The sequence below is a fragment of the Mustela nigripes genome, chromosome 1 (assembly GCF_022355385.1).
Source record: "Mustela nigripes isolate SB6536 chromosome 1, MUSNIG.SB6536, whole genome shotgun sequence".
Taxonomy (NCBI): domain Eukaryota; kingdom Metazoa; phylum Chordata; class Mammalia; order Carnivora; family Mustelidae; genus Mustela; species Mustela nigripes.
Genome location: NC_081557.1, coordinates 109,199,644 through 109,213,412, shown reverse-complemented (window position 1 = coordinate 109,213,412; position 13,769 = coordinate 109,199,644). Strand labels below are relative to the sequence as shown.

At 46.8% G+C, this 13,769-nt stretch overlaps 1 protein-coding gene across 2 annotated transcripts; it reads left to right on the top strand.

The window, feature by feature from the left end:
* The first annotated feature begins 232 nt into the window (after window positions 1–232).
* Window positions 233–12,621, top strand: STC1 (stanniocalcin 1). 2 transcript variants are annotated; one of them, XM_059371950.1, is made up of 5 exons: window positions 233–617; window positions 2,607–2,749; window positions 3,370–3,581; window positions 9,428–9,645; window positions 9,830–12,621. In XM_059371950.1, the coding sequence occupies exons 1-5, from the start codon at window positions 500–502 to the stop codon at window positions 10,045–10,047; spliced, it is 909 nt and encodes a 302-aa protein (XP_059227933.1). In that variant the 5' UTR covers window positions 233–499; the 3' UTR covers window positions 10,048–12,621. The 2 variants fall into 2 exon arrangements, with proteins under 2 accessions (XP_059227933.1, XP_059227942.1); XM_059371959.1 differs by having other exon boundaries at window positions 9,428–9,923.
* Window positions 12,622–13,769: the final 1,148 nt, after the last annotated feature.

Below are 13,769 nucleotides of genomic sequence, written 5' to 3'. Positions count from 1 at the left end.
AATAGCTTTTCACACATCTATGCGCACATTGTCACACACACACATGTACAACATTGGCAGCAGGTACTTTTAATTTGCTGGAAAATATTTCTAAGAAGTCAAACAGCTCCAGCCCAATGAGCGTGCCCTCGGATTGGCTAGCCAGACCAGTTGAGGGACCTGATTGGTCCCTGATCCTAAGGACCGATAAGAACGGCTATAAAATCCCTGGGTGCAGCTCTTGGGCCCCCAGTTTGCAAAAGCCAGAGGTGCAAGGAGCCGCCACTGCAGCAGCAGCAGCAGCAGAAGCAGCAGCAGAAGCAGCAGCAGCAGCAGCAAAGCGTCAGCAGGAACAGCATCAGCAGCAACAAAAAATCCTCATCAAATCCTCACCTAGGCCCTCAGTGTATCCAGATCCACATCTTCACTCAAGCCGGGAGAGGGAAAGAGGAAAGGGGGGGGGGGGGGGGAGAGAAAAAAAAAAAAAAAAAACAGCAACTTAGCGGAAACTTCTCAGAGAATGCTCCAAAACTCAGCAGTGCTTCTGGTGCTGGTGATCAGTGCTTCTGCAACCCATGAGGTGGAGCAGAATGATTCTGTGAGCCCCAGGAAATCCCGGGTGGCAGCTCAGAACTCAGGTAAGCGGCAAACCCAGTACCGGTTTCTCCCCCAAAGAGCTGTCCTCATTTGCCTCTCGCTTTTGCAACTGTGTCTGTGACGGCTGATCTTGATAATAAATGTGCTTCATGCCTGATGGCAATAAACTGCCAGTGTAATCCAATAGCCTTAGGAAGTGGAGCTCCTTTGTTTAATAAATTGCATGCAACTAACGAAGAAGCTGGGCGCTCTGCTGAGGGTATTTCATTGCATAAGCCTAGCCTGATTGCCTGAAATCTGGCACGTACCCTCTTGGGGGAGGGGGGGAAAGGGGGCGGGGAAAGGCTTGAATGTTGGCATGCTTCAAAGCGCTCTCTATACTTTCCAGAAGCCGAAGCTGATCTTAAGGTGAGACATGATTTGTCTGATGCCCCCCATCCCTTCCTTCACCTTTAAGACCCCATAACTGGACTTCCTTGCCCCTTCAGAGAGCACACAGAAAGCTCCCTCTGCAGACAGATTTATGGAACCGAAGCCCTCAAGTCTGACAAATCCCGGGCAGATGCAGAGAAAACCCTACACTCCCACCCCTGACACTGCTCCTTCTCTTCCTCCCAGCTTCTTGTGCTTCGTTCAGCTGCCCGTGCAGCCCAGGGCCAGAGGGAGAGTATTTGGGAAACATAGCAGCAGCTTCTTCAAGGGGAAGGTCTCACTCTGGTTCTGATGCCCAGAGCAGTTAATTGTGTATTATCTTGGCTCTAGAGGACAAGAATCCTTAGGAAGCCGACACTAACACCTCTGCCTTTTGACTTCCCTTGTCCAGCTTCCTCCTCCAACATTGCCGGCCCTCTCCCCCAACTGTCAGCAAAGATGGGCTCGCAGGTGTCCAAATGCTGCAGACAACGCTCCCCTCGCTCCCCTCCGAAGAGCACAGGTCCCTGCCTAGAGGAGGGCTTTGCTTCACTTCCTTTTGTACTTAGTTGCTATAGAAATGCAGTGATTCACAATTCAAGCTTGCCTAAAACAATAGCAACCCTAATGCATATTAAAACTGCTTAAAGCAAAGTTATAATTTGAACCCGTGGAAATATATAATTAGGGAAATGACTTGTAACATCCCAGAGGCTGCGGGTGGTGGGAGGGGGAGGGGAAGCCTAACCGAACCATGCTTTTGATCTCAGAGGAGAATCCTATGGTATGAAGGCTGCAGATCATTTCTTGCCGAGCTGCTTGCCAGAACACCCCCCTTCTGTAGGAGAGAAATTACTTTTATGGGAGATCTTATCCAGAATGTAGAAAGCCTCATGCAAGTTCTTTGCGGTTTTTCTTCCAGTCTTGCACAAGGGGTGCCTTGGCCTTGTTATTCCACACCTGTGTTTCTCTTTTAAAAAAGAAATGGCTTTTAATATGAGAGAGATTATGCATACCTCTAAGCACTGTCCTGGGTGGGGGTTGGGATCAAACATGAATGGACCAGATCCCTTTCTGCCAATAGGAAAGTAAGTTCAAAGCCCTCGATGGGAAGGGTCTCCAGATGAACTCCTGGCAAATTCTTCTCTGCCACTTAAGCTAAAATTCCATTCTCATTACCCTGGAGTGCATTTTTCGGGAGCCAAATGGACTCCCTGGCCCTTCCACTTGGTAAACCTGACCGCCAGCCATCGCCTCCTGCCTTCCAGTGCTTTCGGGCTCTGAGGGGATGCCCTTTGATGCTGCAGAGCTCTTCAAGCACCTGCATTTCGCAGACTCTGACCTTACTTCTCCAGCTACCCACACTGTATGTAATGGTGAGACCAAGAGGGAGCACTCACACCCTCCCTCTCCTTCCACGTGGTCTTGGTCTTCTAAGCCAAAGGATCTGCCCGCCCCACTCTTTGCACTCCCTCCCCCTCTGAATGGGGCCCTCCACTGGCCCCATCGCAGATTACTAAGAGGCGTTCTTCTGACCCCTCGTCCTTGAATCTTGCCACCTCGACCCCTCTGAGTCACCGTCACATTTGACCCAGATTGGGTGGATTTGTCTCTTTCAGCTGAAGTGGTTCGCTGCCTCAACAGTGCTCTGCAGGTCGGCTGTGGGGCCTTTGCCTGCCTGGAAAACTCCACCTGTGACACAGATGGGATGTATGACATCTGTAAATCCTTCTTGTACAGCGCGGCTAAATTTGACACTCAGGTAATAAGACCTTGACCCATGCCTCCCGCGGGCTGCTTGTCTTTAACACCGTGTTCGACTTGCTCAGCTTCTCAGCCTCCTCAGCCTAAATTCTCAACTCCAGCGTGCACACACACACGCACGTGCGTTTTTGGCCAGAAAGTCGGTTCTGTACGCGACACTCCCCACCCACTCTAACGCATGAATGTACCACGCCGAGAGAGGCTGTCTTATAAGGGACAGGTGACGAGCAGAAAAATCTTTGCCTCTTCAAGAGGAAATAAAAACGTTCTTCGAACAAAGAAGTTCTCCTCACTGTAGGACCTGGCATACCAGCTTGTGGGTTATCAAAGTCTCAATCCCAAGAAGCTGTTGTTAAGCTGCAGGGTGGTGGATTAGGGCTCATCTCTTTTTCTCCACTGTCTCATTATTTCTGTGGAGCCCAATTCTGCTGGTAGGCAAAGAGAATGGGGACATTTTTTTTTTTTTATCCTGGTTGCAGCGTAGTTTTCTCACTGCGAGGACATACCGATGGCCCCAAGACACGGCCAAGGCAAACCCCCTTAAGTTCCACATTGGTATGCCCTGTCTTCTCTGGCCAGCTTGAGCTAAAGCTTCTCCCTCTATCCCTTGCCTGGCAGGGAAAAGCATTTGTCAAAGAGAGCTTAAAGTGCATCGCCAATGGGGTCACCTCCAAGGTCTTCCTTGCCATTCGGAGGTGCTCCACTTTCCAGAGGATGATTGCTGAGGTGCAAGAGGAATGCTACAGCAAGCTGAACATGTGCAGCGTCGCCAAGCGGAACCCCGAAGCCATCACCGAGGTCGTCCAGCTCCCCAACCACTTCTCCAATAGGTACAGAATGAGTCCGCTTTTTTGCAATGGGGCAGGGGGAACCCGGGGGAGGGGGAGGTGGGGCGTTGGCAGAACCAGACATAGAAGGGGGTTAATTGCCACAGTCAGGATCTTATTTTAGCTTGCAGCCTTCCCAGCTTTTGCAGGAAAAAATATGTTTGCGATTGGTTGTGACAGCTTAAGCAGCCTGGATTTTTTTTTTTTTTTTCCTCACTATTATAGGAAAAGTCTTTCCATGCAGCTAATAGAAAGCTTCATCTGCAGCCTCCCTGGGTACATTTTCCTTGTCAGTTTCTCACCATAAGCAGGAAAGGATTTGGGAAGTTCATGGAAACAAGCTTGTGAGACCTCAAATTTGACTGAAATTATGGCTATGCACCATACGATTGACCATTATTAAGACCCTGATCAAATGTCATAATGCTGCCTGAGTTCTGAGTCGGTCCTAAGCCCAAACTGGTATTTCAGCAGGTGGCCCAGGGTAAGCCATGTCACTTCACTGGGATTCAGATTTCCTTTGTGAAAAGTGAAATGGCTGGACGAGATGACTCCCATGTTCCCTCCCAGGTCTGTATTATTCCTTTCTCTAGTCCAAGATTTCCTGCAATGGTGTTCGGATGACTACTCAGTCACATTCTCATCTCAGTATTGTCCCATGACCCAAAGCCACTGAACTAGTCGCATCTGAGCACCGGCCTCTCTGTGCCGCTGGCTCTCTGTCTTTACCAGCTGGGAGAAGGCTGACGTCCTTGTTCCATGGCCTACAAGGTTTCCCAGCAAGAACTAGGCGTTCCCATCTGTGATGAAGTTGAGAGAGGTGTTCATAGGGCTGGCGTGGAGGCAGGACAAGGACAGTGAGGGCAGCACAAGTTCAGCCTACTATGATGCCTTGCAGCCTAAAACTTGACTCCCAATCCTGATGCGTTAGGATCCTTTGACACTCCAGGCAAATCTGCACAGACTGACAAAGATGAGTCCTACTGCATGTTACCTGGACCACCTGAGGCCTAATACAGACTTCCCTGATTGCTTTCCTAGCTGCGTGCTGCCACCCTTCTTCTGACAGTGGCAACAGCCTACTCCTCCCAGGGCTGACCAGTGATTGAGTCAGGCACGTATATGCAACTGGAGGACGGGAACAGTAGATCTTCCTCAGGGAAGAGCTAAGGCCCCTGACATTAAAACTTTCTAAAATTTCTGACTCACACTTACCTACACATTTAAGTGCTCTTCAGAACCTCATGTCAATTTATAAGTTTGTTGGTTCGGTACTTGGAAGTGACAATGGGTCCTACCTGATTTTTTCAGAACAAGAAAATCAAATCCAGCATTTATCTCAAATGGCCTATCTCTTGATATTGACCTTGGTCTTAAAATTCTCCTAAGAAGAATCTAGTTACATCTGAAGACTGGGGAAAAAAAAAAAAAAAAAAACCAAACCAACAAACAAAAAAATCCAACCCTGGCTAAGTGTTGGAGACTCCCTTCACCATGGGGTTGGGGGGGAGAATTTTTAGTAGACAGGGGCTAGGATTGAGTAGGTATTTGTGTGACAACTGGGGGGCAGGGGAATGTTGTCAACGCCACTGTGATGAGTTTAGAACTTTAAGGATCCCGTGACAATTTGTGACTTATAATACAGCATATAATCAATCTGAAGGCATTATGAACCTCTCTGTTTCAACTGAGGTCATATCTTCCATTATGAAGGGAGAGGTCTTACAGAAAGGACGATATAGATCTGCCCTATGTGATCCTAAGTATCTAAGAAGAGGTCAGTAATAGGAGTTTTGAATCCAGGCCACTATCCCTTTTAAGGAGGGTCTCCTTTTTATCCCCTTGAGAAAATGGTCGCAAGGAGTCTTGTTATCTTCCTTTTCCATCACAGGGAAATCACACTTATTAGGAAAGTGGGGGAAAGTGGCCATCGCTTGAAGACCAGAATCCTCCGTGCAGCTCTTTACTTAAGTATTTCATTCCCACTGGCTAATATTATTCCTGCTCAGAACTGTAGAGATTTCCGGTTCCCTGCTGGGCTTGGTTTGCTCTATTTAGGCTCCTCACTCTTCTGAAACATCCTGCTTTCCCAGCCTCTGCCCCACCACAGATACACACTAAGTTGTGCCAGTTGGCACAGAACTGTGAAGGGAAGTAGTTACAGGTTCATTCCACCTTCCTGTGACTTATCTAGCATGAGATTTGGGCCTGGGAGAATCCAAAAGCCTGTGACTGGACCAGGAGCCAGAACAGGGATGTTTTCCGTGAGAGAAGCGCACTCGGAAAAGAAGGGCGAGCTGGAGGTCCCCCTGCTGAATTTGCAAACCGCTCTCTCAACCATGAGGGAGAGCAGGCAAAAATGGATCAGGCAAGCAGAGCAGTGTGAGGCCTGGGAAGAAATCAGACCAATCCAGATCCAGAGTGGGAAAACTGACGAAGCTTCCAGCTCTCTAGGGCATGGATAGGGAACAGGAAACAGAAGAATAATATTGATCAAGGGAAACAAAGGACTATTTATAAACCCTCACACAGAACGTTCCTAAGCAGTATGTGTGTATTTCGGTAGGCATGGCTGAAGCAGTAGCTATGGAGAATATCTGATCGTATTCTTTACCAGGAAAAAAAAAAGTCTGTGAGGGAATTTGCATAGTGGGAAAAAGAAACATGCTTTAAAAGGTCCTTTCGGGCTGGGTGGTCAGAACACTTAGCCCACCGAGTCCCCGCCGCACATCCTGCCATCCCCTGTAAAGGTGAGGGAAAGAACCTCCTTAACTAGTCCTAAGTCTTCCTCCAGAAGATGGTCCTAAAGCAACCCGCCCCATCTTTGTTAAATTAAGAGAGAAAATAGATATCAAATCCCTAGAAACAGAGAATATCATAGCTGGAGACGATCACAGAGGTTATCTAGACTAAATGCCTCATTGTGCTGATTTAAAGAACAGAAGCCCAGAGAGGAAAGTGACCCGCTAAAGGTCACGCAGCTATTGAACGACAGAGATGGGCCTAGAAAACAGATGGCCTTGAGCCAAGCCATTTGAGTCCTACTTCAAAAATGGCAACGAGTAGAACCTATAGGAAATATGCACAATCCAAGCAGACTACAAATAGAAAAAAAACAAAAAACAACGATTACATCTGTGTACGTTCTCTTCTCAAAGAGAAGGCACATCTTTCCAACAGCTACAGTGACATTAACAGTTGGTACAAGATGGTACTCAATTAAATATGTGACAACTGCCAAGTCAACTTCTGCTGGAGACACAGTCTCTTAAATAATCTCACTTGGTGATTTCTAGATAGGAAAGATCTGTCTCATCTTTAATCTACACCATCCAGGAGGTCGGCACTCTTCCTGTGTATTCCAACCCTTAATGGAGAGGTGGAGGATTATATTGTCGCTCGCTCTGGCCAATGAGGCAGACATCAAGGCAGCTGGACAGGCTGACAGGTTTCCCAGACTTGGAGGGGCTGCTAATGGAGCTATGGTCATCTGCTATTCCAACAAGCACTCTTAGCCTGCCCTTGCTGGGGTCACAAAGCTCCACAAGAGAAGCTAAGGGTAGATTTGGGGAGAGTCACTAGGGTGCTCAGGCCGGCAAGGCCATCATCCGGAAACCCCAAGAATAGGTGTTCTCTCTGGGCTAGCAGAGAAGGCAGTAGGGAAGATAGAAGCCTTCAGACAGGGAGACAAAGTGGGGCCCAAGGGACACATGTGGCCTTAAAGAGGCAAGGCTTAGTTTCATGACTGGTATTAGACGTCTTCGTCCAGGCAAGAACTTTCAATGTTGAGCGAAGGAGAGACCATCTTCTGCAGTTCATCTCGGGGAGCAGGGAGGGTGTGATCTGTTGTGGACGGTTCTTTCTAGAAGTGGAAGGGTTAACTTCTAAGTTCTAAAGTCCTGGTTGGAGGTCAGGAGGGTGAGAGATCAGAAACCTTATTCTGTAAGATCTAATCACCCTGCGAAATAGACACAGAGATCAAGGGGACCCATGTCCTCGCAGAGCCCAAGAGGAAAGAGGTGCCTGGGGATCTATGTGGGTGTGTGGATATCTGAAGCTGTTGGTACAAAGTAGTTTATTCTCAGTTTTTCCAAAACCATTTTTCTCCCCATTTGCCCATCCAAGTGAGATCTGCTTTGACTCATGTGCTTTATAATTCCAAAGGGTTGGAAAATGTGTTTCTGTGCCAGAGAATCCCAATTTTAACAACAGCTGGATATAATCCTCCCTCGTGGGAGGGGTAGGGCCAGGACTGTGTCCGAGACCCAGACAACAGCTCCTCGCTTGCAGCCCCCACCTTCCTTCTGCTCGCTCACGGGAGGGTGACCGCTCTGCCTCATTACCCATGTTCCACTCTGTTTACCGTACATCCTTGAAAGGACCTCTCTGGGGGGTTAAGTTATTCTGGAAGGATGTTTGATCCTGGGCTCTGTGAGGTGAGTTAAAAATAAACAGCCTTCTTTTCATGGAAGAGCTTGTGGCCCCAGCGACCCGCAGGCTCCTCTGGGGAGAGAGTCTCTCCACATAAATACGTAGGTCACTGTCATCGGGAGAGTCTCTTATTAGCGAACACAGAGCTAATGGGTTTTTACAAGTGCCACCTCAAAATGGAGCAAATACATCCCAACTCAAATTGAAAAATTACCTGAACCGTCTCCCCGATGAGCAGGACAAGTAATGCATAAGCTGTCAGGACAGTCTGTGCCCGAGCCATAATGCTTAGCCACAGCATTCTGTGTGCCTAAAGCACTTGCCCCTTGGATGAAGGCGATTGATACCAAACACAAGGCTTTTGGGTAAAAGTTGAGCACACCTACCTCTAATTTCTCTTCCTGGAATCCTGACTTAGTGAAGAGGATTATTATTTCTCAAACTCCCCATTTCCTTCGTGGCCACAGAATAAATCATCAAATGGACAGTGAGCAGGCGACAGAGCCCTAGGATGTCGGCACATGTGGGTTACAAGGAATAAGGAAACAAATCCCACCTTCAGTAAGTTGACAGTCAAGCAGGGAATGCTAACCAATTGTCCGTACAATGCTCAAAAGAGGAAGAGGCCAGCAAAAGCTAGAGCAGTGCAGGAAGGCTTTGGAATTATTGAAGCAGAAACCTCCCAGTGCTTCCATTTCAGGGTCCTCATTGTCTGGCATCTGGCCTTCTGACTACAGTGTCCCTTGGAATGGGACACATTATCAAGGCTAACAGAGTGTACGGCAGGGAAGTTAAATTGAATAGAAAAATGCACTAGACACTGAAGGCAGGGGCCTCCTTTAAAAATAGAAGTTTGATCCAAAACTGTTGTGTGCCCCTACACCTGCACACACACCACCGAGCAAAAGGCAGATTGCAAAGATCCATCAAAATACCTGCAAATGCACGCGAGTGACTGCTCATCTAACAGTCTCGCCAGGGCTGGGCTCACCTCCTGCAGTATTTAACTAAGTCCTTTTTCTACCACTAACCCTTCGTATGACCTTAGACAAGTCACTGCAGCTCTCCCACCTTCCTCTCTTCTCGATAAAATGAGATGATGCAATGTAGCCACTGAATGATCTCTGCAATCCCCTCCAGCTCTGTGACTGGGCTGTTTCTAGAACTGTTAGACATCCCTGGCAGCCAGTTCTTCTCCTAGTGTGACCTACGTGTCCTGAGCATTAAACGCATATGCTCTGAAACTAAGAAGTCCCTGCACAGAAATTAGAGGCGAGGGCCATCTTCAGCTGATGACCGGTCCAGATTTGCATGGTCGGGCCGTTTGGGATGGGTGTTGGCTGCGGCCCAGATGAAAGGCCCGGCCTGCCTTGCCCTCCCTGATTAACTGTGGCATGTGCTCTCCTTCCCCAATGCAGATACTATAACAGGCTTGTCCGAAGCCTCCTGGAATGTGATGAAGACACAGTCAGCACCATCAGAGACAGCCTGATGGAGAAAATTGGGCCCAACATGGCCAGCCTCTTTCACATCCTGCAGACAGATCACTGTGCCCAAACACACCCGCGAGCTGACTTCAACAGGAGGCGCACCAGCGAGCCGCAGAAGCTGAAAGTCCTCCTCCGGAACCTCCGAGGTGAGGCGGCCTCTCCCTCCCACATCAAGCGCACCTCCCATGAGAGTGCATAAGCAGGGAGAGGCATTCACAACCTCGCCAGACTAGCTTCATTTGAAAGGTGTTCACACACCGACTTTGAGTGTACTGTGCCTGGTTTGATTTTTTTTTTTTAAGTAGTTCCTATTTTCTGTTCCCCTTCCAGAAAATTGCATGAAACGAGGCTTCTGTAATCAATATCCCAACATTCTGCGATGGCAGCATTCCCACAGACAGAACATGTGTGCTCTTTCTGCCTCTCGGCGGGAGAAAGTACCCTCTTTGATCACGTTCCTTCCCCAGGCCCCCCTCAAACTCCTCTCAAACACAAAGCATTCACGTAAGGCCCAGTCATTGTCATTGGAAGCTGTGGAGCCCTTTTAGGATGGTTGCCCCAGTAGAGTTAGCTGATGAGAAGCGACTTAATTTAAATGCATGTCTGAAATGCCCATAAAGGTGTTCAACGGAATTCGTGTGATGAATCTGTGCTGGCCACGGACGAATATGAATGTCGCGTTTGAATTCTTGATCTCTCATGAGCTAGTGTCTTACGGTCTTGACCCTGCCGTGTGTCATTTCCTTTCCAACACATTTACCAAATGGCTCACGCCTGGCTCTTCAACCGGGGTATGAGCCTGCATCTTCTTGCATCTAATGAAAAACAAAAAGCTAACATCTTTATGTACTGTAACTGCTCAGAGCTTTAAAAGTATCTTTAACAATTGTCTTAAAAACCAGAGAATCTTAAGGTCTAACTGTGGAATATAAATAGCTGAAAACTAATGTACTGTACATAAATTCCAGAGGACTCTGCTTAAACAAAGCAGTATATAATAACTTTATTGCATATAGATTTAGTTTTGTAACTTAGCTTTATTTTTCTTTTCCTGGGAATGGAATAACTATCTCACTTCCAGATATCCACATAAATGCTCCTTGTGGCCTTTTTTATAACTAAGGGGGTAGAAGTAGTTTTATTCAACATCAAAACTTAAGATGGGCCTGTATGAGATAGGAAAAACCAACAGGTTTGTCTGAAGGACCCCAGGTAAAATGTTAATCTCCCAGCCCACCTCAACCCAGAGGCTACTCTTGACTTTGATCTCTCCTGAAACGGCTCTGTCACGTCCAGCCGGGAGTTACAGGAACCCAAAAGAGCATCCCTTTGGGCTCGGACCACTTACAGTTCGATAAGGCCTTACTCTACCTTGGGAAGTGGCAGTTCCTGACTCGCCCGCCATCTTTCATCGGTGAAACGATGATGGTGTGGGAGACTTTCCCTTAAATCAGTAGGAACGAGTCAGTCAGCCTTTGGGTCTTCAGTTCCGGGGACTTGGGGCTGAGGTGGTATAAAGAATCCTGGGCTGTCCAGCCTTAATAGACTCCTCTTACATTTTCGTCCTGTAGCACACTGTCTGCCAAAGTAGTCCTGGCAGCTGGGCCATCTCTGTAGGATCGCAAAAAAAAATAAAATAAAATAAAAAACAAAAAAACAAAAACAAAAAAAAAAACAAAACAACAAAAAAAAAACAAAAACAAAAACAAAAAAAAAAAACAAAAAAAATGGGGGAAAAAAACAGAAAAAAGAAAAAAAAGAAAAAAAAAGAAAGAAAGAGGGAAACAGAGCTGGTGGTTTGATTATTTCTGCCGTGATGTTTACAAGATGGCAACCACCAAAGCCAAATGATTAACCTATCTATGAACAACAGTAGTTTCTCAGGGTCACTGTCCTTGAACCCAACAGTCCCTTAAGAGTGTCACTGCCCACCAAAGGTCAATGTCGAGGGAGGAGGAGGGGGGAGGGGTAGGACTGTAAGGGCCACTCCAAACTCGCTTAGGTAGAAACTATTGGTGCTTGACTCTCACTAGGTTAAACTCAAGATTTGACCAAACCGAGTGATAGGGATCCTGGTGGGAGGAGGGAGGGCACATCTCCAGAAAAAATGAAAAGCAATACAACTTTACCATAAAGCCTTTAAAAGCAGTAATGTGCTGCTCAAGGACCAACAGCAATCACAGCAGACCCAGCGGCAGCACACACGCTGCTGCCTTTGTCCCCACACAGCCTCTAAGCGTGCTGACATCAGATTGTTACGAGCATTTTTATACTCAGAACTGTCCCATCCCCAGGTCCCCAAACATATGGACACTGCCTTAGCCTCTTGGAAATCAGGTAGATCATACGCTAAGTTGATCCTCCCTCCTCCCCTTCCTAGCCCCCCACCCCCAGGCAAGGCTGACTTCTCGAACCAGAAAAGCTATTCAAGTTTGTGTGTCGTGTCCATTTCGCAAACCCACGAAGCCAGGACCCCAATGCGACAAGTAGTTCACGAGTATTCCTAGCAAAATTCTCTCTTACTTCAATCCAGTAGAATCTCTTTTTTTGCTATGACCTCTTCAAACCGTGGTACCCGCCTTTTTCCCCCACAATGATACTTCTAAGTGTATCTATAATACATATCTCTACACATATGGAAAGAAGCAGTTCTCACGATGTTGCTAGTTTTTTGCTTCTCTTTTCCCCATCCCATCTCACTCCCTCCAACTCCCCCCTAAACTTCCAAAGCTTCGTCTTGTGTTTGCTGCACAGAGTGATTCGGGGGCTGACCTAGACCAGTTTGCATGATTCTTCTATTGTGATTTGGTTGCACTTTAGACATTTTTGTGCCATTATATTTGCATTATGTATTTATAATTTAAATGATATTTAGGTTTTTGGCTGAGTACTGGAATAAACAGTGAGCATATCTGGTATATGTCATTATTTATTGTTAAATTACATTTTTAAGCTCCATGTGCATATAAAGGTTATGAAACATATCATGGTAATGACAGATGCAAGTTATTTTATTTGCTTATTTTTATAATTAAAGATGCCATAGCATAATATGAAGCCTTTGGTGAATTCCTTCTAAGATAAAAAAAATAATAATAATAAAAATAAAGTGTTACATTTTATTGGGTTTTTTTTCTTTCTCCCCAATGTCTTTCATTGTTATTCTTAGAAAACTTCTTGAATGAGACTTTCTGAACATGAAGTTAGCGGCGGATCAATTTCTTGAATGTCATAGATTAAATGCCGATATGCAAACAAAGGTAGTTTAAGTCAACACTTTCTAGATTTCCTTTCAAGACCATTTTGTGGCTCCCGTTAGCCTCACAATAAAATCACAACCCAAACTCCTCACAAAGTTCAAAGAAGCTGTACAGTCGGGACACCATTTGGCTGTCCTGCCTCAGGACTCCCCTTTCCTTCCAAGCAGTGAACTCCATGCTCTAGAAGCAGGAGTTCTGCTAAGGCCTGCGCCCTCTCTCCCTCACAGGCCTTTACCTCCACTGTTCTCACTTTCTAGCAGACCTTGCCCCCCACCCTGGGCTCAGACCAGAAGCACCCATGTTCAGTCACCGATGTGCTCCCAGCACTGCAAAAGCACCCAGACGCAGGGTATCCTTGATACTTTAAATTAATGCATGATTTAGAAGGAGTTCAGGAGAGGGGAAAAAAGGCAATCAGTGTGACAAGGGAGGCAGAGAGCTCTGTGGTGATGAGGACCTGGCTCCGGGGTCGGACTTCTGGCATTTGAGATCTGGCCCACCCACTTATTAACCGTGTGATGTCAGATGACTTCATCTCTCGAGGCAGCCGTTTCTTCCTCTGTTCAAGATCATAGTGATAACTATCCATAGGGCTATTCCCAAGAAGATAAAATAAGTGCTTACGTGTCCAGCATACTGGATTGCTCGCTAAGTGGCCCCTATTGTCACCCAGGAGACAGGATGAGGGGATGAGATCAAAAGGAAGAAACGTCCCTTCTCAAAAAAATGAGAGGATTCACAGCAGAGTGACGTTTATCGGAGTCTCGAAGGATGGTGACCAGGGCAATCACAGAGACACGGGGTAGGGCTTCGGGGAGTAGTTTTCTCAAGGAGAGTTCTTATATAGTTTTGGGTTCTATTTTAATTAGTGGATTTTCTCTACATTGTAAATTCACATGGGGACCTTTTTCTCAATATCATTATTTCTGCCTCCAGACTGCATTTTCCCAAGTTCAGAGGGGCCCAGGACAGCTAACGAATATTTAGAAGTTGTCACTCTGAGGCCAAAA

Bases quoted from the DNA above. Each gene is read 5' to 3' on its own strand.
- STC1 (XM_059371950.1), top strand. From the start codon at position 500: ATGCTCCAAAACTCAGCAGTGCTTCTGGTGCTGGTGATCAGTGCTTCT. The intron at 618-2,606 runs GTAAGCGGCAAA...TGTCTCTTTCAG, and splicing joins GGTGGCAGCTCAGAACTCAG to CTGAAGTGGTTCGCTGCCTC. The intron at 2,750-3,369 runs GTAATAAGACCT...CTTGCCTGGCAG, and splicing joins CGGCTAAATTTGACACTCAG to GGAAAAGCATTTGTCAAAGA.